This window comes from Drosophila kikkawai, chromosome 3L (assembly GCF_030179895.1).
Source record: "Drosophila kikkawai strain 14028-0561.14 chromosome 3L, DkikHiC1v2, whole genome shotgun sequence".
Lineage (NCBI taxonomy): Eukaryota > Metazoa > Arthropoda > Insecta > Diptera > Drosophilidae > Drosophila > Drosophila kikkawai.
This window is the reverse complement of record NC_091730.1, coordinates 33,485,563-33,507,832: the sequence shown is the minus strand read 5'-3', so window position 1 is coordinate 33,507,832 and position 22,270 is coordinate 33,485,563. Positions and strand designations below refer to the sequence as shown.

General features: G+C 39.2%; 1 protein-coding gene across 5 annotated transcripts in view; it reads left to right on the top strand.

The window, feature by feature from the left end:
• LOC121502702 (uncharacterized) overlaps positions 1–22,270 on the top strand; it is a 151,443-nt gene that overhangs the window by 116,053 nt on the left and 13,120 nt on the right. The window contains exon 6 of one of the 5 annotated variants that reach the window (XM_041776404.2): positions 22,103–22,163. The exons of the other annotated variants lie outside the window; for them this stretch is intronic. Coding sequence (XP_041632338.1) covers positions 22,103–22,163 — 61 coding nt within the window. The remainder of the gene's footprint in view (positions 1–22,102; positions 22,164–22,270) is intronic. 5 annotated transcript variants of the gene reach the window in all.

Genomic DNA, 22,270 nt, shown 5'->3' with positions numbered 1-22,270 from the left:
AAACTGCAAAAGAAATTGAGAAACGAGAAAGCACGAATAAGTATTTGAGCCTGCAGGGGTGGCCTTGGCTGTTGTTCGCCACACCCTATATCTTTACCCTCCCAACCATGGTCCTTCTTTTAATTGTTAGCGAAAGACCCCAAAAGTATTAACGTATGCATCAGTTTGTTAGTCTCCCATGCCATAAATAAGTAAGAAAACTTAAAAATTCATCATCATTATAATAATTTTTTTTAATAATCAAACAAAATTTCCTTTTCCATCTTTTTCAGTATACATCTCCAAATTCACAATAATAAACAAAATCCTACTATAATTATGTTTCTGCGTACATTTCAAGGCCTAATTTATTTATTTATTAATTTCTAAACCCTATCATTATGTAGCTTATTTTATTTACTTAATGTTAATTTTATTATTTATTTAATCATTTAAAATTTTATATATATTTTTTTTTTCAGTGTCATGATAATCCTATTTTGTTTAATTTAAAACAATGATCATGGTAATGGTGGTGCCTAATTAAGATGCTAGAAAAATATTATAAAAACTATAACTATACCCATTTAATTATTTTTATTTTTTTGTTGCTTTGTTTTTTTTTTTTTTTTTTTTGGGTCTACATAATTTTATTTATTTATTATTCGATTATTTGTTTAGCTTCAACAACCTACATCGCACAATTACAATAAACCAGTTTCTATTGCTGAAAAAAGAAAATATGTATATGCAAAGGGAACAAAATAATTAGGTTTTAATTCTCTCAGTGTAGCTCATGTTTTGGTTTTACATTTAACTGCTTTAAATTTACGATGATAGCATGAATTCGAAGCAAAAGAGGAATTGGCAAAATAACAAAAAATCAATCGATGCTGATAAGCATTAATGCCGGTAATGCCCATATGATACAGTAATGCAGTTTTCATTAATTAGCTACTTCATTAGAACCTTGAAAGAGTCAACTATATGTGTAATTTTGTGTAATTTTGCTTGAATTTTGCTTGGATTATTTTGGTAATACGACTACGGTCACACCGACCGTAAAAGGTAAACAAAAAAACGGCCGCCTTTCGCGGCGTATTATTATGAATTTCTGAATTCCTCGTCGAAGTATTATTGCATAAATAAATGCAGAATCCTTTAAATTTATGTTTTTAACCTATAATGCTTAAAATTTTTTTAATTATTACAAAAAAATCATTTTAATTAATTTTACAGCGCAAGAACCTTGCTACCGCAAAACATATTATTTTTGCTAATTTTCTAATATATTTTCAGTTCAAAAAACAAGCGAAATGATATAAAAATAAAATTCTCATTGTGAGACCATACTGTCAATGAACTGGCTAATACATTTTTCAACTACAATTTTCTTCATTAAACCCGTATTTTGTTATCGAGTATCTAGTATATAATATGTAGATCTATCGATGATCGCGGCAATGAAGTAGCTAATGCATTATTCTAATGCATTAGAGCGCCATATAGTCGTCGTGCTCGCACTTGTGTAAAACTCTATAGCGCTGTCAAATCTTTAATGAAGTCTCTAATTAATGCGGCAGTGTCATGCCAGTATAATCAGCCGTTACACTGGGCGATATAATTTGTTTTCGGTTTTCACTCACCCACTTTGTTGTTCTCGAAGAAGGCCTTCTTGTCGATGATGTTTTGGAGTGTATTAGGGGAAAATTAGAAATTAAAAATATAGCCGCATAATCTTAATTTGTTTGTTTGTTTTTTTTTTATGATTAATATTTAAAATATGGAAAAGTTATTTAAATTTTTTTTTTTTTTCAGTTACGTTTTTCATATTTGATTTTAATTATACGACATATTACACAGGAACACAAAATTAAACTTTGTGAAATTTCCACGAACCATTTCAAGTTTTCCATGATATTTGGGTGCTCCTGAGTAAAAGTCCCATACAAAATTATTTTCCATCACCTACAGGTTCCGCGGTATACCTAAGAATACAAAAAACCTATGTTTGCCGACATTTTGAATTACGTGGCCTATATAATTGGACTTACCTTTATTATTTTCGGTTGGACCTACTCTGAATACATCACGGCACTACTAAAAAATAGTCCCAATCGTGGACCATTGCCCATGGCTTTGGAATTCGACGCCAAAGTTGAAACTCCCAAAATTTTCAACATTTCTGTGATGAAAAAACAATTCTGAGAATTAAATCTTATATGGAACTAATTTTAAATATTCATTGAATCTATTGTTCATTGTATTCTTTAATTTCGGTTTAAAGCGTTTGCATGAGGACATTTTATTGGATTTATTAAACGAATAAAACCGCTTTTTTGGTTTGATTATCTACTACTATTTTCTGTCAAATTTCAAATAAGTCAAGGCAACCTATAAAATAGTAGTAGATATGTTTCTTTTTATATATAATATACATTTAGTTTTATATTAAATAAAAAGGTCTTCCGAACATAACATTTTTAAGACAGCTTAGTAGCCAGCGATAATCCTTACATATTTAAGTTTAGTCAAAAAGAAAAAATGTATATTATATATAAAAAGAAACATATCTACTACTATTTTATAGGTTGCCTTGACTTATTTGAAATTTGACAGAAAATAGTAGTAGATAACACAGGAACACAAAATTAAACTTTGTTAAATTTCCACGAACCATTTCAAGTTTTCCATGATATTTGGGTGCTCCTGAGTAAAAGTCCCATACAAAATTATTTTCCATCACCTACAGGTTTCGCGGTATACCTAAGAATACAAAAAACCTATGTTTGCCGACATTTTGAATAACGTGGCCTATATAATTGGACTTACCTTTATTATTTTTGGTAGGACCTACTCTCAATACATCACGGCACTACTAAAAAATAGTCCCAATCGTGGACCATTGTCCATGTCTTTGGAATTCGACGCCAAAGTTGAAACTCCCAAAATTTTCAACATTTCTGTTATGAAAAAACAATTCTGAGAATTAAATCTTCCATGGGACTAATTTTAAATTTTCATTGAATCTATTGCTCATTGTATTCTTTAATTTCGGTTTAAAGCGTTTTCATGAGGACATTTTATTGGATTTATTAAACGAATAAAACCGATTTTTTGGTTTTATTATCTACTACTATTTGCTGTCAGATTTCAAATAAGTCAAGGCAACCTATAAAATAGTAGTAGATTTGTTTCTTTTTATATATAATATACATTTTTTCTTTTTGACTAAACTTAAATATGTAAGGATTATCGCTGGGTACTAAGCTGTCTTAAAAATGTTATGTTCGGAAGACCTTTTTATTTAATATACAACTAAATGTATATTATATATAAAAAGAAACAAATCTACTACTATTTTATAGGTTGCCTTGACTTATTTGAAATCTGACAGCAAATAGTAGTAGATAATAAAACCAAAAAATCGGTTTTATTCGTTTAATAAATCCAATAAAATGTCCTCATGAAAACGCTTTAAACCGAAATTAAAGAATACAATGAGCAATAGATTCAATGAAAATTTAAAATTAGTCCCATGGAAGATTTAATTCTCAGAATTGTTTTTTCATAACAGAAATGTTGAAAATTTTGGGAGTTTCAACTTTGGCGTCGAATTCCAAAGACATGGACAATGGTCCACGATTGGGACTATTTTTTAGTAGTGCCGTGATGTATTGAGAGTAGGTCCTACCAAAAATAATAAAGGTAAGTCCAATTATATAGGCCACGTTATTCAAAATGTCGGCAAACATAGGTTTTTTGTATTCTTAGGTATACCGCGAAACCTGTAGGTGATGGAAAACAATTTTGTATGGGACTTTTACTCAGGAGCACCCAAATATCATGGAAAACTTGAAATGGTTCGTGGAAATTTTTGGCTGTGTACCTGTGTAATCAAACCAAAAAAGCGGTTTTATTCGTTTAATAAATCCAATAAAATGTCCTCATGCAAACGCTTTAAACCGAAATTAAAGAATACAATGAACAATAGATTCAATGAATATTTAAAATTAGTTCCATATAAGATTTAATTCTCAGAATTGTTTTTTCATCACAGAAATGTTGAAAATTTTGGGAGTTTCAACTTTGGCGTCGAATTCCAAAGCCATGGGCAATGGTCCACGATTGGGACTATTTTTTAGTAGTGCCGTGATGTATTCAGAGTAGGTCCAACCGAAAATAATAAAGGTAAGTCCAATTATATAGGCCACGTAATTCAAAATGTCGGCAAACATAGGTTTTTTGTATTCTTAGGTATACCGCGGAACCTGTAGGTGATGGAAAATAATTTTGTATGGGACTTTTACTCAGGAGCACCCAAATATCATGGAAAACTTGAAATGGTTCGTGGAAATTTTTGGCTGTGTACCTGTGTTATTTATTTTATTTTACTGTGTTTTAGTTTTTTGTTTAGTTTTAAAAGTTTTTATATTCTTACTGGCAACGAAACTTTTTATTGCACTGTACGACTTTAGTTGGATTTGCTAAGCTCATATTGACTGCTCATATGCATCACCATCACTACCACTGTCATTGTTGACATCTTTTACATGCCTATTTTAACTTTTTATTTCTTATTGGATTTAAGACACTTCATTTATTTCAGCATTGGGTAATAATGACGAGAGGGTTTAACTCTATTGATATTTAATTGAACAAAAAAATAAGATTTAGATATATGTATTTACACTATTCTGCATGATTTTTTTGTTTTTCGTTTTAAGGGCGGGTTTTTTCTTCAGATTTTACATTTTAACGAGTCGTGTGTTTTAGGAGCTGTTTTAACCCATTTCTTCGTATTGGCGAACTTTTAATTTGTCACTAGATTTTAAGTGTTTTTAATTTTTAATTTGTTTAATTTGCACTGTGTTTTACACGTTTTATTTTTGAGTCACTTTTTGTGGGTTTTTCTCTGCTCCAAGCTGCTGCGAACTCCAAATAAATTTTCCCCAGCAGAGATAGCTGCTCCAGCCGCCTGTTTTTGGCCGGCGCTGAATAGCGTAACCAATCTGCTCTGCTGCCTCGTTTAGCTACAGGAATTAAAATAATTAATGTTGTGCAAACGAGCCCAGGAATATTTTTAGAAATATTTACCCAGTGCTTCCTTTTCTTGTATTTTTTCTGCTCAATCGACCTAGCGATTTCTCGCCGTGTAGTCGAAGAAAACAAACGTGACCTACATGTGCAAAAATTTTATTATATGTCGATCGGCTTGGACATTTTTTTTATAAAAAATATTTACCTTGCCGACACGGCAATCTTTGGCAGCCGGTAGATTGGCGTTTGTTGATGGCCTTTTTCAACCGATGCCGAACTAGCAGTGGGATTAGGGTCTGGAGCACATGTGCATATGCTCTCTTGTATATTTTTCCCTGCTGGGTTCGGGACCAACTTCTCAGCTTGACGACTCCAATAGAAAAGATCGAAGCCAGAAGCTGGAGACCCGAAGAACCCTTCACCGATTTGCACTTCGGTATTCACCAGCTGGTGGTTTCAACTGTCATTTTTTTAGACGTTGCCAGATAAGAGGTCGATACTAATTATCGCTACTATTTTTAGGCGCGTATCATTTTAATTTCAAAAAAAAATACTAAAAAAGTTTTTATATGGGTCCATTACACCACCAGATAATCTAACGAGGCTCCGAGGCACGATTAGCTGGAATTAGCTTCGAAGATCCTTGGCGTGATATGTACCGATTTCTTTGCCTTGTAATGTTTCTAGCAAGTAATAAGCTGTTCCTACTTTTTTCTTCACTCGACATTTTGAAAACTGCGGCCCTAATTTCTTATTGAAATTCTTAGAGAAATTACTCAGGTAAAAGTTGCGTTTAAACACCTCTTGGCCTTCTTTGTACGAGACCGGCCTGGATCGCAAGTTGTATTGCGTCGCATTACGCTCATACGCCGTGCGGCTATTTTGCTTAATCTCATCTCGTAACCAATGGAGTTTATCCTGACAATTCAAAAGCGGAGATTCTTCTAAGAGGGATAGCTTTTTCAACAACTTATAATCACTTCCATGATTTACCATATTGAAACCGAACAAAGCCTTGTAAGGTGAGCAGCCAAGGGCTTGGTGCAGCGAGGATCGCAGTGCCGAGGAAATGCTAGTTAAATTAGAATCCCATTCGGTTTGATCTGCTCGCAGATAGGATCGTATCGCAGCCAATAAGGAGCGATTAACCCTCTCCGCCGCGTTGCTCTGAGGAGAATATAACGCTGTAAGCGTATGCTTGATTCGAAACTTTGTTAAAAAGGCTTCAAACTCATTAGACTTGAATTGAGATCCATTGTCGCTTACGAGGATCTCGGGTGTTCCAAATTCAGCTAAAATTCGATTTTGCAGAAAATCTATTATCGCGGAAGATGTAAATTTTTTTAGTGGACACAACCAATGGTAAGGACTGAAGTGATCAAGGACAATAAGTAACCCTATGTGACCTTTCTTGCTTCGTGGGTAGGGACCTAATATGTCAACATACAGTTTTTGAAACGGCCTGCACGAAACACTTTGCTGACCCATGGGAGGCCGTAATGTTGTGTTCGGGGCTTTAGTTTCTTTGCAAACATCGCACTCACGAACGTATTCTCTGACTTGTTTGGACAAACCTGGCCAAAACAAGTGTCTTCGCAAACGTTCAATTGTTTTCTGCATTCCCCCGTGCGCAGATATAACGCAGTCATGCGCTTGGCGGATCGCCTCTATTCGAATTGCCTCCGGCACCCACAACTTCCAACAGTCCGAGTCCTGGGCTGCATTTCCGGAGGGGTGTTCGGTACGTATGTACACAAATCGGTCTGTCTTTCGCAGATCCGGGAACTTTTCTCTATTTGCTTCTATTGTTTCCTTGAGCTGGATGTAATCAGGGTCAAGGAAAGAGGACGATTCTAAATCAATTTCTGGACCTATCCATTCAACACTATCGATTTCTGGGTCACAAATGCGAGATAACGTATCAGGAACAATATGATCTTTCCCTTTACGATGTGAAATAGTGAACTTAAAAGCTTGCAACCTAAAAATCCAACGGGCTAATCTTCCAGATACATTCTGCTGTCGCATAAGCCAGAGAAGGCTTGAGTGATCTGTCACTACTTCAAATGGCTGTAATTCTAAATAAAATCGGAATTTTTCGATCGCTAATATCACTGCCAGACATTCGCGTTCCGTTACACTATAGTTTCTTTGCGATTTCGAGAGCTTCTTAGACATAAATGCCAACGGTCTTTCCTCTCCGCTATCAGATACTTGTACCAACACAGCACCAATGCCATAATCACTAGCATCACAGTGTACAAAAAATTTACGGGAAAAATCCGCATTTTGTAACACCGGCGCTGACGTTAGCAACTGTTTCAATTTCTCCATGGCGTCTTGGGCTTCCGGAGACCATTTAAAACATTTTCTTGTTTTTAAGACTTCTGTAATGGGACAGGTGATTTCTGCAAAGTCTTTTATAAATCGCCTGTACCAACCACATACACCGAGAAAACCTCTCACTTGTTTCAAATTTTTCGGTGTGGGCCAGTTCATTACGCAGGATATTTTTTCCGGGTCAGTGGCTATTCCACCACTTCCGATCACATATCCTAGATAATTCACCTTAGTAACGCAAAAGTGACTTTTCTTTATATTTAGAGTTAGGTTAGCTTTTTTGAATTGATCTGCAATACGCACTAGAACTGCTAAATGTGACGCAAAATCTTCTGAGACAATGCATAGGTCGTCGAGATATCCGAAAACGCAATGACGTAAATCTGGCGGAATTAAGTCATCCATTAGCCTAGACGTCGTCGAGGGAGCATTACATAAGCCAAAAGGCATGACCGTAAACTGATATAATGCTCGACCTGGAACTGTAAATGCAGTCAATGGTTTCGCTTCCTCTGTCAACTCGATTTGCCAATAGGCATCTTTAAGATCCAGTTTCGAAATCATATTTGCTTTTGGCAAACGAGCAAATATGCCTTCGATGCTTTGTAGTGGGTAAGCATCTTTTTTAGTAGCATCGTTCAGTTTCCGTGCGTCAAGGCATAAACGAACTTTGTTTGGCTTTACCACCAGACGTATTGGAGAACTCCACGCACTTTACGAAGGTTCGATCACTCCGAGGCTAAGCATGCGGTCAATTTCCGTATACATAAGCTTTTCGACAGCTGGGCTCACCGGATAGTAACGCTGTTTCACAGGCTTGTTTTCTCCTATGTCGATACTATGCTTAATCAAGGCAGTGCGACCTAATCCTTGTTTTTCAAAATTCGGAAATAACTCCTTAACAGCCTCAAGTTGTTGTTTTTCTGTTACTGTTAATGGGTATGTTTCCTCCTCTTCACTTACTTCTATTTCCTCATTCAATATAGAACTAATGATCCCGGGAGCTAATTCAAAAGCTCGCCAGAAATCTATACCTAATATTAACCTCTGGGCTATAGACGGGATTATAAATAGTTCTACATCTTTCTCTTTATTTTGATATTGCATTTTTACTCTGAGACTTCCTAAAACTTGGTGAGACTTGGCGTCAGCAGTTCGGACTTGAGACAAAATTGACTTAAAATTGGGATACTTCGAAAAGTCCGTAAGCGCTAGGGACGAACCAATACAACTTATGTTGGCCCCCGTGTCAAGCAAACCTAGTTCAGAAAAATCCAAGAATGCTACGCTGGCATAACTACGACGATCAATGTTGTTTTGAAAAACAGTTGACACATCATAGTTTTCTTCTTTATTAACGAACGATAATAATTTCTCATCCTGAGGGTATTTCGTCTACTCTTTTTCACGAGTCCAGCAAAAATTCGTTCTCTTACTAGATAATAGTTTCTTAACCTCTCATGATAGGGCTTAAATGATATATTAACTTCAGGATTCGACGTTTGATCTACCTTACTTTCTAAGATGCGAAGCTTTTCAACATCTTTTCTTGAGCTATCTTCTATTTCTGGGACACCCTTCCTGGATTGGATGCCCCCCCTTGCCGGTTTTCCGCCTTTCGCTTGCAGTTTTGGCAATTGGGTTTATATATTTGCGGGGCTCCGCAACCATAACAAAAAATACGTCTCTCGGCCAAACAATTTTCCCATATGTGACCGGGAGCCTCACAGTTCCAACACAACAACGGAGTTGTGCGATGAATTGCTGCAATTTCGTTATCATCCTCACATTCCTGAGTCTCACTAAGTTGATTGTCCTCCACCGCGTATACGCGATATGGTCCGGGCTTAGTTGGAGATGGCCGCACTCGGCCTGCTTTCCTAAGAAAATTCTCTCGCTTATGAACCAACCTTCGTAACTCGGAAATAGATGAAATGTTTTTAAATAACAATCTCTCTTTCATGTCGATCAGTAGATTTCCTTGTATCATCTCTACTAGCTCGTCTTCTGCAAAACTCACTGATAATCTATCCATGAGCTAACAAACACTCTCATAAAATGTGTCGAACGACTCTCCTGGCTTTTGCTTCCGGGAGCGAATTTGTTCACGTAACTCTGTTGCTGTTCTGCTCTCACGATATTGTTCTCGAAAAGCAGCGCAAAATTCTCTCCAGTTGAATGTTTGAACCCTTTTATGGTATCTCCAGAACCAACTACTAGCTTTACCAATTAAAAGATGATGAATATTTCTGCTGATAATTTCTAGATCACCGTCAAAATGTTCAACTGTCAAAATCTTCACTCGGTATAGAAATTCCTCTACCGATAATCCCTCTACTGTTCCATCAAACCTTACTCCCCATTTCTGAAGAACATCTGCGATTTTATGCGAACCAAGAGTATGCATATGCATACCATTTGCGGACCTATAACTTCGAACTGTACCTGGGCTTGCATGTTCAGCTACTTGTCCGGGTGGCGCTGCAAGGCTACCACTTCCTGACATGGATGACAAAACCCGAGTTACTGTCTCTCGAACGATAGATTCTATCTCCGCTCGCGGTACACTATTGGCTACTGGCGGATTATTCTGTCTTCTTTGCCTTGGAGGACGACCTCGTCTAACTGGTGCGTTGGCGACTTGATCTGATCTTGCCCTAACTTCTTGATTCGTAGGCGTACTTCCTGGTGGATGTTGGTTTTCTGAATTTGATAAATTAGACTGGTCGTGAACTCTGACCAGAACCTCGGCTTCCGTTGGTGCCGGTTGTGAAATTGCTTCTAGTTGATGTGCTAACGACCGAGTACACGGACGAGAACCTGTTTCAACGACTCTTTTTGGAGGGTTATTGACCGCGCTCCTTGCATTCGGTGAATGGCTACCTACAACTACTTTCCAATCTTTTGGCTGTACTGCTTTTAAGCAGCAAGGACATTCTTTATGTACGGGTACATGTGTTTCCAAACATTGCTTATGAAAAATGTGATTGCATTGCGTTATAACACAAGGTTGTGTGTTTAACATAATTTCTTCGCAAATAAGACAGATATTTGCTGCCGAATCTGCTTGGTGCTGAGTTTTTCCTGACTCAAAGCTGTGTTCAAGTGGCATACTTAACAAATTTTTTTTTCTTATGGCGTTTTCAGGGAGACATAAACAAAAGATGCATATTTCAGGCTTTCTACTAATTCTGTGCTTTAAGAATTTATTTAAATTGTGCTATTGCAATTAGTAAATGTAATTCTTTTGCATGACCTCCATTATCTACTTTACTGTACAGTTTTCTACAGACAATAAAACACGAATGCATTTATATTGTATTCCAGTAGCTTACCTCTAGTTCGTTTTCAAACAATGATCACACAATAGAACACATTGGATTACGACTTTCTCTTACTTTACTCCAGTTGTTAATTATTCTGATAGCAAGCTACCTGTAATCTCGGTCGAAAGTTTCCGAATACTCCAAAACTCGATTTCCAAAGATGTATAACAAAATCAATCAGCTTTCTTGACTACTTTCATAATGGTAATAAAAATCTCATCAAAGACAAAGAGCTTTTAGATTATGACTGTTGTAACAACCCGATAATGTTCTTACAAATTACAAAGCTAAAGCGAAAAACGATTTCGTTTCAACTCTGTCAATCGTAAGATCATCCGTTGATGTTATTTGGTTGCAAGCTATTTTATTCCGAAGAATTTTTTTTTTTTTTTTTTTTTCAGAATTAAATTTTCTACGGTCGAAGCTAATCAGCATTTGCTAATAATGGATCGCTTTCCAATAGTCTATTTAAAACTTACTATAGCTTGATTTACAACTTTCAATAATCAGGGGTTAGTACACTATACAAAACAAAATATTTAAGCACCTGCCTTTTAACATTAGCGACTGCACGGTAAATCGAAGTGCTGTTCGCACCTGTCTGCTGGGCCAAAATATATGTACCGTAAACGCACTTGCCCCACACGTTGGGCGCCAAAAATCTATGTGACGTAATTCGCCATCGAAAGGGGACAACATAAACAGGGTATCGTTGTTCTCGATCATACCTCCGAGTGCTAACCACATTCAGGCTTGTCGACCCTTAACCATGAGCGGGACCTATTGATTCCTAGCTCTAGCGGGAGATGTGGGGGGGTTTTTGCTGAGGATAAGGATTGTTACGTCAGAGGTTTTATTATAGAGTCCCTCCTGAATCTACACAATGAGACGATCCTCATTCGAAACCAACACGCAACACAATTGTCTCATACTCCGTAAAATATGAAACAAGGCAAAACTAAACTGCAAAAGAAATTGAGAAACGAGAAAGCACGAATAAGTATTTGAGCCTGCAGGGGTGGCCTTGGCTGTTGTTCGCCACACCCTATATCTTTACCCTCCCAACCATGGTCCTTCTTTTAATTGTTAGCGAAAGACCCCAAAAGTATTTACGTATGCATCAGTTTGTTAGTCTCCCATGCCATAAATAAGTAAGAAAACTTAAAAATTCATCATCATTATAATAATTTTTTTTAATAATCAAACAAAATTTCCTTTTCCATCTTTTTCAGTATACATCTCCAAATTCACAATAATAAACAAAATCCTACTATAATTATGTTTCTGCGTACATTTCAAGGCCTAATTTATTTATTTATTAATTTCTAAACCCTATCATTATGTAGCTTATTTTATTTACTTAATGTTAATTTTATTATTTATTTAATCATTTAAAATTTTATATATATTTTTTTTTTCAGTGTCATGATAATCCTATTTTGTTTAATTTAAAACAATGATCATGGTAATGGTGGTGCCTAATTAAGATGCTAGAAAAATATTATAAAAACTATAACTATACCCATTTAATTATTTTTATTTTTTTGTTGCTTTGTTTTTTTTTTTTTTTTTGGGTCTACATAATTTTATTTATTTATTATTCGATTATTTGTTTAGCTTCAACAACCTACATCGCACAATTACAATAAACCAGTTTCTATTGCTGAAAAAAGAAAATATGTATATGCAAAGGGAACAAAATAATTAGGTTTTAATTCTCTCAGTGTAGCTCATGTTTTGGTTTTACATTTAACTGCTTTAAATTTACGATGATAGCATGAATTCGAAGCAAAAGAGGAATTGGCAAAATAACAAAAAATCAATCGATGCTGATAAGCATTAATGCCGGTAATGCCCATATGATACAGTAATGCAGTTTTCATTAATTAGCTACTTCATTAGAACCTTGAAAGAGTCAACTATATGTGTAATTTTGTGTAATTTTGCTTGAATTTTGCTTGGATTATTTTGGTAATACGACTACGGTCACACCGACCGTAAAAGGTAAACAAAAAAACGGCCGCCTTTCGCGGCGTATTATTATGAATTTCCGAATTCCTCGTCGAAGTATTATTGCATAAATAAATGCAGAATCCTTTAAATTTATGTTTTTAACCTATAATGCTTAAAATTTTTTTAATTATTACAAAAAAAATCATTTTAATTAATTTTACAGCGCAAGAACCTTGCTACCGCAAAACATATTATTTTTGCTAATTTTCTAATATATTTTCAGTTCAAAAAACAAGCGAAATGATATAAAAATAAAATTCTCATTGTGAGACCATACTGTCAATGAACTGGCTAATACATTTTTCAACTACAATTTTCTTCATTAAACCCGTATTTTGTTATCGAGTATCTAGTATATAATATGTAGATCTATCGATGATCGCGGCAATGAAGTAGCTAATGCATTATTCTAATGCATTAGAGCGCCATATAGTCGTCTTGCTCGCACTTGTGTAAAACTCTATAGCGCTGTCAAATCTTTAATGAAGTCTCTAATTAATGCGGCAGTGTCATGCCAGTATAATCAGCCGTTACACTGGGCGATATAATTTGTTTTCGGTTTTCACTCACCCACTTTGTTGTTCTCGAAGAAGGCCTTCTTGTCGATGATGTTTTGGAGTGTATTAGGGGAAAATTAGAAATTAAAAATATAGCCGCATAATCTTAATTTGTTTGTTTGTTTTTTTTTTATGATTAATATTTAAAATATGGAAAAGTTATTTAAATTTTTTTTTTTTTTTTTTCAGTTACGTTTTTCATATTTGATTTTAATTATACGACATATTATTTATTTTATTTTACTGTGTTTTAGTTTTTTGTTTAGTTTTAAAAGTTTTTATATTCTTACTGGCAACGAAACTTTTTATTGCACTGTACGACTTTAGTTGGATTTGCTAAGCTCATATTGACTGCTCATATGCATCACCATCACTACCACTGTCATTGTTGACATCTTTTACATGCCTATTTTAACTTTTTATTTCTTATTGGATTTAAGACACTTCATTTATTTCAGCATTGGGTAATAATGACGAGAGGGTTTAACTCTATTGATATTTAATTGAACAAAAAAACAAGAAAGGAAGCTAACTTCGGCACGCCGAAGTTTGTATACCCTTGCAGAATGGTTTCGATGTTTATATTAAGAAAATTTAAAATTTAAAATTTTAAAAATTGAATTTGAATTTGCAGTGCCGCGTTTGGGATGCCATCTGGTCCCGAGGCCTTGGATATTTTGCTACTGGCCACCGCGCTCATGACTTCCTCTTCGCTGATGATGATAGCTTCGCTCGCCGCTATACTGGGTGGCATTAGGGGCGGCTGTGCAGGGAAGATGGTGGAGATTATCGCTCCAAGCTGTTCCTGGGCTGTTGGGGTCGGCTATCTGTTGAGCTTACCAATGACGAGCTTGTAGGGAGATCCAAAAGGTTCCTGGTACGCCTCGTCACACAGCTGCTGGAAGCACTCCCGCTTGCTTGCTCTAATGGCCACCTTTAAGGCTTTTTTCCTTTCCCTGTAGCGAGCCTCAAATAGCTCCTGCATGGGCCGTCCACGGCTTCGTTGGCACCTGCGCCTCGCAGAGATGCACTCTTTCCTGGCTGTGGCTATCTGGTGGTTCCACCAGGGGACTGGTCGCCTTCCATGTCCTCTAGTCGAGCTCTTCATTGCCGCATCGCAAGCTGTCTTGATCCTCGCAGATACCTCGTCTGCGCAAGTGTTTGCGTCGCCAGAAGTGGTATTGCCATCCATGTTTTCTAGGAGTTCCTCGACATTTAGAGTGCCTACTTTGTAGGCAGGTTGCCGATTCAGAAGGCTCGGCAGGGAGTGACTCGTCTTTATCACTATCGCTGCGTGGTCGCTGTAGGTGAGGAGGTCAGTGACATCCCAGTAGACGTTCCTAGTGAGCTCCGGGCTGGCGAAGGTTAGGTCGGCTTGCCTTGCTGTATGTACATTTGCCTCCGTCGTTAAGAAGGCAGACATCCAGGGTCGCCAGGGCATCTAGTAAGGCGGTTCCCCTCTGAGTTGTTGCCGTGCTCTCCCACGCGGTGGACCACGCGTTGAAGTCCCCGGCAATTATTACCGGGGATCGTTCCCGAGCGTCTTGGGCAATCTCCTGGATTACATCCTTGAATGCATCTATGTGCATGCTCGGCGGAAGGTAGCAGCTGTATATTGTAGTCGCCTGGCACTTGGCCCTGGCGTAGCCAGGTCTCGAAGCTCTCTGCGATAGGTGGTCCGGAGGCTGTCCACAGCTCCAGATGGCAGCCCCGCCATCCGCGCTTTGCTGCCATACTCCTTCTGGTTTTGCCTTGTAGGGTTCACTCAGTATGGCGATGTCGATTCTCTGCTCGATCGCCGTCTGCGACAGTAAGTCTTGGGCTGCTCTGCAGTGGTTTAGGTTAAGCTGGAGAAACTTAACCATTCTGCATGTACTTGACGGCTCTCTGGTATTCTGGGCAGGTCCTGCTTATTGTAGCGTGCTCTGCCTCCTTCGCGTGCTTGCCTCCTCGGGTGCATAGGATGCACTTGGGCTTGTTTTGGCACGTATTGTGCTTGTGGCCCATGCCACCACATTTGAAGCATGACTCCTGTGTGGCTTTAGCTGTTGCGTCGGAGGCTCGGCATCGTGCCGAGGTGTGTCCGAAGCCCATGCATTTGTAGCATCGCTTTGGCTCAGTTTTTTCTCGGATACGGCATACGACCCATCCTATCCGGATTCTGCCCTTTTCGAGAAACCTCAGCGCTTGCTCGGGTCTGAGGTTGACCGTCGCTATTTGCGTTCCGCCGAACCCTTTTCTCATCTTCTCATCTTCTCCCGCAAACAGGGCCATGGTGACCTCCTCCGCGCTAGTCATGTCGTCTAGGTCGCGGATCTCCACTTGAACCGTCTCCTGCATAACCGCCACCTCTGCTTTACCGGAGATGGCAGTCTTTAGGGCTGCTTGCAGCTGCTGCGTGGATGGGTCCAGGGTTTTTTGCATTCTTAGGAGGAGTCCACCGATCGCTGTCCTCCGCAATCCTTGCACATTGTCCTTGAGTCCCTGTAGAGAGGGCTCAGCTTTGACAATCTTGAGCATGTCTGCGTATGTTCCTGCGCTACATTTGATTATAATTGCGTCGGCGCGCTGCTTCCTGGGCATTGCAGGGTGAGTTGCACGGCTCCCATTGTTATCGCCGCTCGTAGCTTTGACTTCTGCATTCTTAGGTCTGGGTTTAGCCTTGACCTGCTACTATGCCGCATTTCGCGGTCTGCTTTCAGGCACAGCACTAGGGTTCATGGTAGCCAGCGTGGGGGTGGTCTGCTGGCTTGCACTCGTAGTGGATCCCTTGATGTGGCCGTCAGTCAGTGCGGCAATGATTTCGAGCTGCAGCTTCTTCATAGCTTGCATTGAATCGATCGTCCCCTGCGTGACGTGCCGTACTACCTTCTTGTTGTTGCTCTTAGTGTCGGTAAACTTCGCAATCATTTCGTCGAGCATTGCTCCTAGCTTCTCAACTAGCGCTGGGGCATTAGCTTCGACCTTTTGCCTCTTGTGGGCTTCGGCCTCTTTGCTAATAATGGATCGCTTTCCAATAGTCTATTTAAAACTTACTATAGCTTGATTTACAACTTTCAATAATCAGGGGTTAGTACACTATACAAAACAAAATATTTAAGCACCTGCCTTTTAACATTAGCGACTGCACGGTAAATCGAAGTGCTGTTCGCACCTGTCTGCTGGGCCAAAATATATGTACCGTAAACGCACTTGCCCCACACGTTGGGCGCCAAAAATCTATGTGACGTAATTCGCCATCGAAAGGGGAAAACATAAACAGGGTATCGTTGTTCTCGATCATACCTCCGAGTGCTAACCACATTCAGGCTTGTCGACCCTTAACCATGAGCGGGACCTATTGATTCCTAGCTCTAGCGGGAGATGTGGGGGGGTTTTTGCTGAGGATAAGGATTGTTACGTCAGAGGTTTTATTATAGAGTCCCTCCTGAATCTACACAATGAGACGATCCTCATTCGAAACCAACACGCAACACAATTGTCTCATACTCCGTAAAATATGAAACAAGGCAAAACTAAACTGCAAAAGAAATTGAGAAACGAGAAAGCACGAATAAGTATTTGAGCCTGCAGGGGTGGCCTTGGCTGTTGTTCGCCACACCCTATATCTTTACCCTCCCAACCATGGTCCTTCTTTTAATTGTTAGCGAAAGACCCCAAAAGTATTTACGTATGCATCAGTTTGTTAGTCTCCCATGCCATAAATAAGTAAGAAAACTTAAAAATTCATCATCATTATAATAATTTTTTTTAATAATCAAACAAAATTTCCTTTTCCATCTTTTTCAGTATACATCCAAATTCACAATAATAAACAAAATCCTACTATAATTATGTTTCTGCGTACATTTCAAGGCCTAATTTATTTATTTATTAATTTCTAAACCCTATCATTATGTAGCTTATTTTATTTACTTAATGTTAATTTTATTATTTATTTAATCATTTAAAATTTTATATATATTTTTTTTTTCAGTGTCATGATAATCCTATTTTGTTTAATTTAAAACAATGATCATGGTAATGGTGGTGCCTAATTAAGATGCTAGAAAAATATTATAAAAACTATAACTATACCCATTTAATTATTTTTATTTTTTTGTTGCTTTGTTTTTTTTTTTTTTTTTTTGGGTCTACATAATTTTATTTATTTATTATTCGATTATTTGTTTAGCTTCAACAACCTACATCGCACAATTACAATAAACCAGTTTCTATTGCTGAAAAAAGAAAATATGTATATGCAAAGGGAACAAAATAATTAGGTTTTAATTCTCTCAGTGTAGCTCATGTTTTGGTTTTACATTTAACTGCTTTAAATTTACGATGATAGCATGAATTCGAAGCAAAAGAGGAATTGGCAAAATAACAAAAAATCAATCGATGCTGATAAGCATTAATGCCGGTAATGCCCATATGATACAGTAATGCAGTTTTCATTAATTAGCTACTTCATTAGAACCTTGAAAGAGTCAACTATATGTGTAATTTTGTGTAATTTTGCTTGAATTTTGCTTGGATTATTTTGGTAATACGACTACGGTCACACCGACCGTAAAAGGTAAACAAAAAAACGGCCGCCTTTCGCGGCGTATTATTATGAATTTCTGAATTCCTCGTCGAAGTATTATTGCATAAATAAATGCAGAATCCTTTAAATTTATGTTTTTAACCTATAATGCTTAAAATTTTTTTAATTATTACAAAAAAAATCATTTTAATTAATTTTACAGCGCAAGAACCTTGCTACCGCAAAACATATTATTTTTGCTAATTTTCTAATATATTTTCAGTTCAAAAAACAAGCGAAATGATATAAAAATAAAATTCTCATTGTGAGACCATACTGTCAATGAACTGGCTAATACATTTTTCAACTACAATTTTCTTCATTAAACCCGTATTTTGTTATCGAGTATCTAGTATATAATATGTAGATCTATCGATGATCGCGGCAATGAAGTAGCTAATGCATTATTCTAATGCATTAGAGCGCCATATAGTCGTCTTGCTCGCACTTGTGTAAAACTCTATAGCGCTGTCAAATCTTTAATGAAGTCTCTAATTAATGCGGCAGTGTCATGCCAGTATAATCAGCCGTTACACTGGGCGATATAATTTGTTTTCGGTTTTCACTCACCCACTTTGTTGTTCTCGAAGAAGGCCTTCTTGTCGATGATGTTTTGGAGTGTATTAGGGGAAAATTAGAAATTAAAAATATAGCCGCATAATCTTAATTTGTTTGTTTGTTTTTTTTTTTATGATTAATATTTAAAATATGGAAAAGTTATTTAAATTTTTTTTTTTTTTTCAGTTACGTTTTTCATATTTGATTTTAATTATACGACATATTATTTATTTTATTTTACTGTGTTTTAGTTTTTTGTTTAGTTTTAAAAGTTTTTATATTCTTACTGGCAACGAAACTTTTTATTGCACTGTACGACTTTAGTTGGATTTGCTAAGCTCATATTGACTGCTCATATGCATCACCATCACTACCACTGTCATTGTTGACATCTTTTACATGCCTATTTTAACTTTTTATTTCTTATTGGATTTAAGACACTTCATTTATTTCAGCATTGGGTAATAATGACGAGAGGGTTTATCTCTATTGATATTTAATTGAACAAAAAAACAAGAAAGGAAGCTAACTTCGGCACGCCGAAGTTTGTATACCCTTGCAGAATGGTTTCGATGTTTATATTAGGAAAAATTTAAAATTTAAAATTTTAAAAATTGAATTTGAATTTGCAGTGCCGCGTTTGGGATGCCATCTGGTCCCGAGGCCTTGGATATTTTGCTACTGGCCACCGCGCTCATGACTTCCTCTTCGCTGATGATGATAGCTTCGCTCGCCGCTATACTGGGTGGCATTAGGGGCGGCTGTGCAGGGAAGATGGTGGAGATTATCGCCCCAAAGTGTTCCTGGGCTGTTGGGGTCGGCTATCTGTTGAGCTTACCAATGACGAGCTTGTAGGGAGATCCAAAAGGTTCCTGGTACGCCTCGTCACACAGCTGCTGGAAGCACTCCCGCTTGCTTGCTCTAATGGCCACCTTTAAGGCTTTTTTCCTTTCCCTGTAGCGAGCCTCAAATAGCTCCTGCATGGGCCGTCCACGGCTTCGTTGGCACCTGCGCCTCGCAGAGATGCACTCTTTCCTGGCTGTGGCTATCTGGTGGTTCCACCAGGGGACTGGTCGCCTTCCATGTCCTCTAGTCGAGCTCTTCATTGCCGCATCGCAAGCTGTCTTGATCCTCGCAGATACCTCGTCTGCGCAAGTGTTTGCGTCGCCAGAAATGGTATTGCCATCCATGTTTTCTAGGAGTTCCTCGACATTTAGAGTGCCTACTTTGTAGGCAGGTTGCCGATTCAGAAGGCTCGGCAGGGAGTGACTCGTCTTTATCACTATCGCTGCGTGGTCGCTGTAGGTGAGGAGGTCAGTGACATCCCAGTAGACGTTCCTAGTGAGCTCCGGGCTGGCGAAGGTTAGGTCGGCTTGCCTTGCTGTATGTACATTTGCCTCCGTCGTTAAGAAGGCAGACATCCAGGGTCGCCAGGGCATCTAGTAAGGCGGTTCCCCTCTGAGTTGTTGCCGTGCTCTCCCACGCGGTGGACCACGCGTTGAAGTCCCCGGCAATTATTACCGGGGATCGTTCCCGAGCGTCTTGGGCAATCTCCTGGATTACATCCTTGAATGCATCTATGTGCATGCTCGGCGGAAGGTAGCAGCTGTATATTGTAGTCGCCTGGCACTTGGCCCTGGCGTAGCCAGGTCTCGAAGCTCTCTGCGATAGGTGGTCCGGAGGCTGTCCACAGCTCCAGATGGCAGCCCCGCCATCCGCGCTTTGCTGCCATACTCCTTCTGGTTTTGCCTTGTAGGGTTCACTCAGTATGGCGATGTCGATTCTCTGCTCGATCGCCGTCTGCGACAGTAAGTCTTGGGCTGCTCTGCAGTGGTTTAGGTTAAGCTGGAGAAACTTAACCATTCTGCATGTACTTGACGGCTCTCTGGTATTCTGGGCAGGTCCTGCTTATTGTAGCGTGCTCTGCCTCCTTCGCGTGCTTGCCTCCTCGGGTGCATAGGATGCACTTGGGCTTGTTTTGGCACGTATTGTGCTTGTGGCCCATGCCACCACATTTGAAGCATGACTCCTGTGTGGCTTTAGCTGTTGCGTCGGAGGCTCGGCATCGTGCCGAGGTGTGTCCGAAGCCCATGCATTTGTAGCATCGCTTTGGCTCAGTTTTTTCTCGGATACGGCATACGACCCATCCTATCCGGATTCTGCCCTTTTCGAGAAACCTCAGCGCTTGCTCGGGTCTGAGGTTGACCGTCGCTATTTGCGTTCCGCCGAACCCTTTTCTCATCTTCTCATCTTCTCCCGCAAACAGGGCCATGGTGACCTCCTCCGCGCTAGTCATGTCGTCTAGGTCGCGGATCTCCACTTGAACCGTCTCCTGCATAACCGCCACCTCTGCTTTACCGGAGATGGCAGTCTTTAGGGCTGCTTGCAGCTGCTGCGTGGATGGGTCCAGGGTTTTTTGCATTCTTAGGAGGAGTCCACCGATCGCTGTCCTCCGCAATCCTTGCACATTGTCCTTGAGTCCCTGTAGAGAGGGCTCAGCTTTGACAATCTTGAGCATGTCTGCGTATGTTCCTGCGCTACATTTGATTATAATTGCGTCGGCGCGCTGCTTCCTGGGCATTGCAGGGTGAGTTGCACGGCTCCCATTGTTATCGCCGCTCGTAGCTTTGACTTCTGCATTCTTAGGTCTGGGTTTAGCCTTGACCTGCTACTATGCCGCATTTCGCGGTCTGCTTTCAGGCACAGCACTAGGGTTCATGGTAGCCAGCGTGGGGGTGGTCTGCTGGCTTGCACTCGTAGTGGATCCCTTGATGTGGCCGTCAGTCAGTGCGGCAATGATTTCGAGCTGCAGCTTCTTCATAGCTTGCATTGAATCGATCGTCCCCTGCGTGACGTGCCGTACTACCTTCTTGTTGTTGCTCTTAGTGTCGGTAAACTTCGCAATCATTTCGTCGAGCATTGCTCCTAGCTTCTCAGCTAGCGCTGGGGCATTAGCTTCGACCTTTTGCCTCTTGTGGGCTTCGGCCTCTTTCCCGTCAGGGCTTACTGCGTCCCAGCTTCGCTTCGGGGTTGCCTGCTCTTCGTTTATGTCGCCGAAGCATAAAACCGGCAGATGCACTTTCGGCGGCGCTGACACCGGGTGGATATCCGGCGCGCTGGCCGGAGGCGAGTGCTGGACCTTCTGCTTGAGTCGCTGGAAGTCCCGCATCAGCTCCTGCTCAGCTCTCGCTACTGCTAGTGCCTGGGTCTCGTCGTCCCGGCCTGATCGCAGCTTCTCCTCGCTCATCGCACCTGCTCCTAGCGGGGTCCCTCGGTGCGCGGGGATTTCCCCCTGCGAATGCCTGATGGGAGTTATACCGCTCCTTCTCGGTCCCCAGAGCCCCTCAGCGGGGGGGTTGAAAAATGGCGAGTTCCTTGGCCTTGTGCTCTTAGCCCCACCAGAGCCAACTGCGGAATGTGGATGACAATTCCTATGCCCTGATTTAAACACAAATCAAGCTTGATTTAAACCTTGAATCCAAATCAAATCAAGTCTTAAATTTAGATTTAAATTTGAATTCAAATCCAAACCCAAACCTAAACCTAAATTCAAACCTAAACTCAAATTCAAACTTAAAATTCAAAATTCAAAATTCAAAACTCGAAATTTAAATTTAAAATTTAAAATTTAAAATTTAAAATTGAATTTGGATTTTGAATTTTGAGTTTTGAATTTTGGATTTTGAGTTTTAAATTTTAAATTTTAAAACCTTTTTTAGGGCCTTTCGAGCTGTCTACACTATTTTTCTTTTGGAGCTCGGAAAAACACGTCTAATCACTGTGAGTAAACAAACTTGATCTGTGTGGGTTTTTTTTTTTTTTTTTTTTTTTTTTTATATTCTATTTACTAATACATACATACATTTGACTAAACAACAAATAAACAA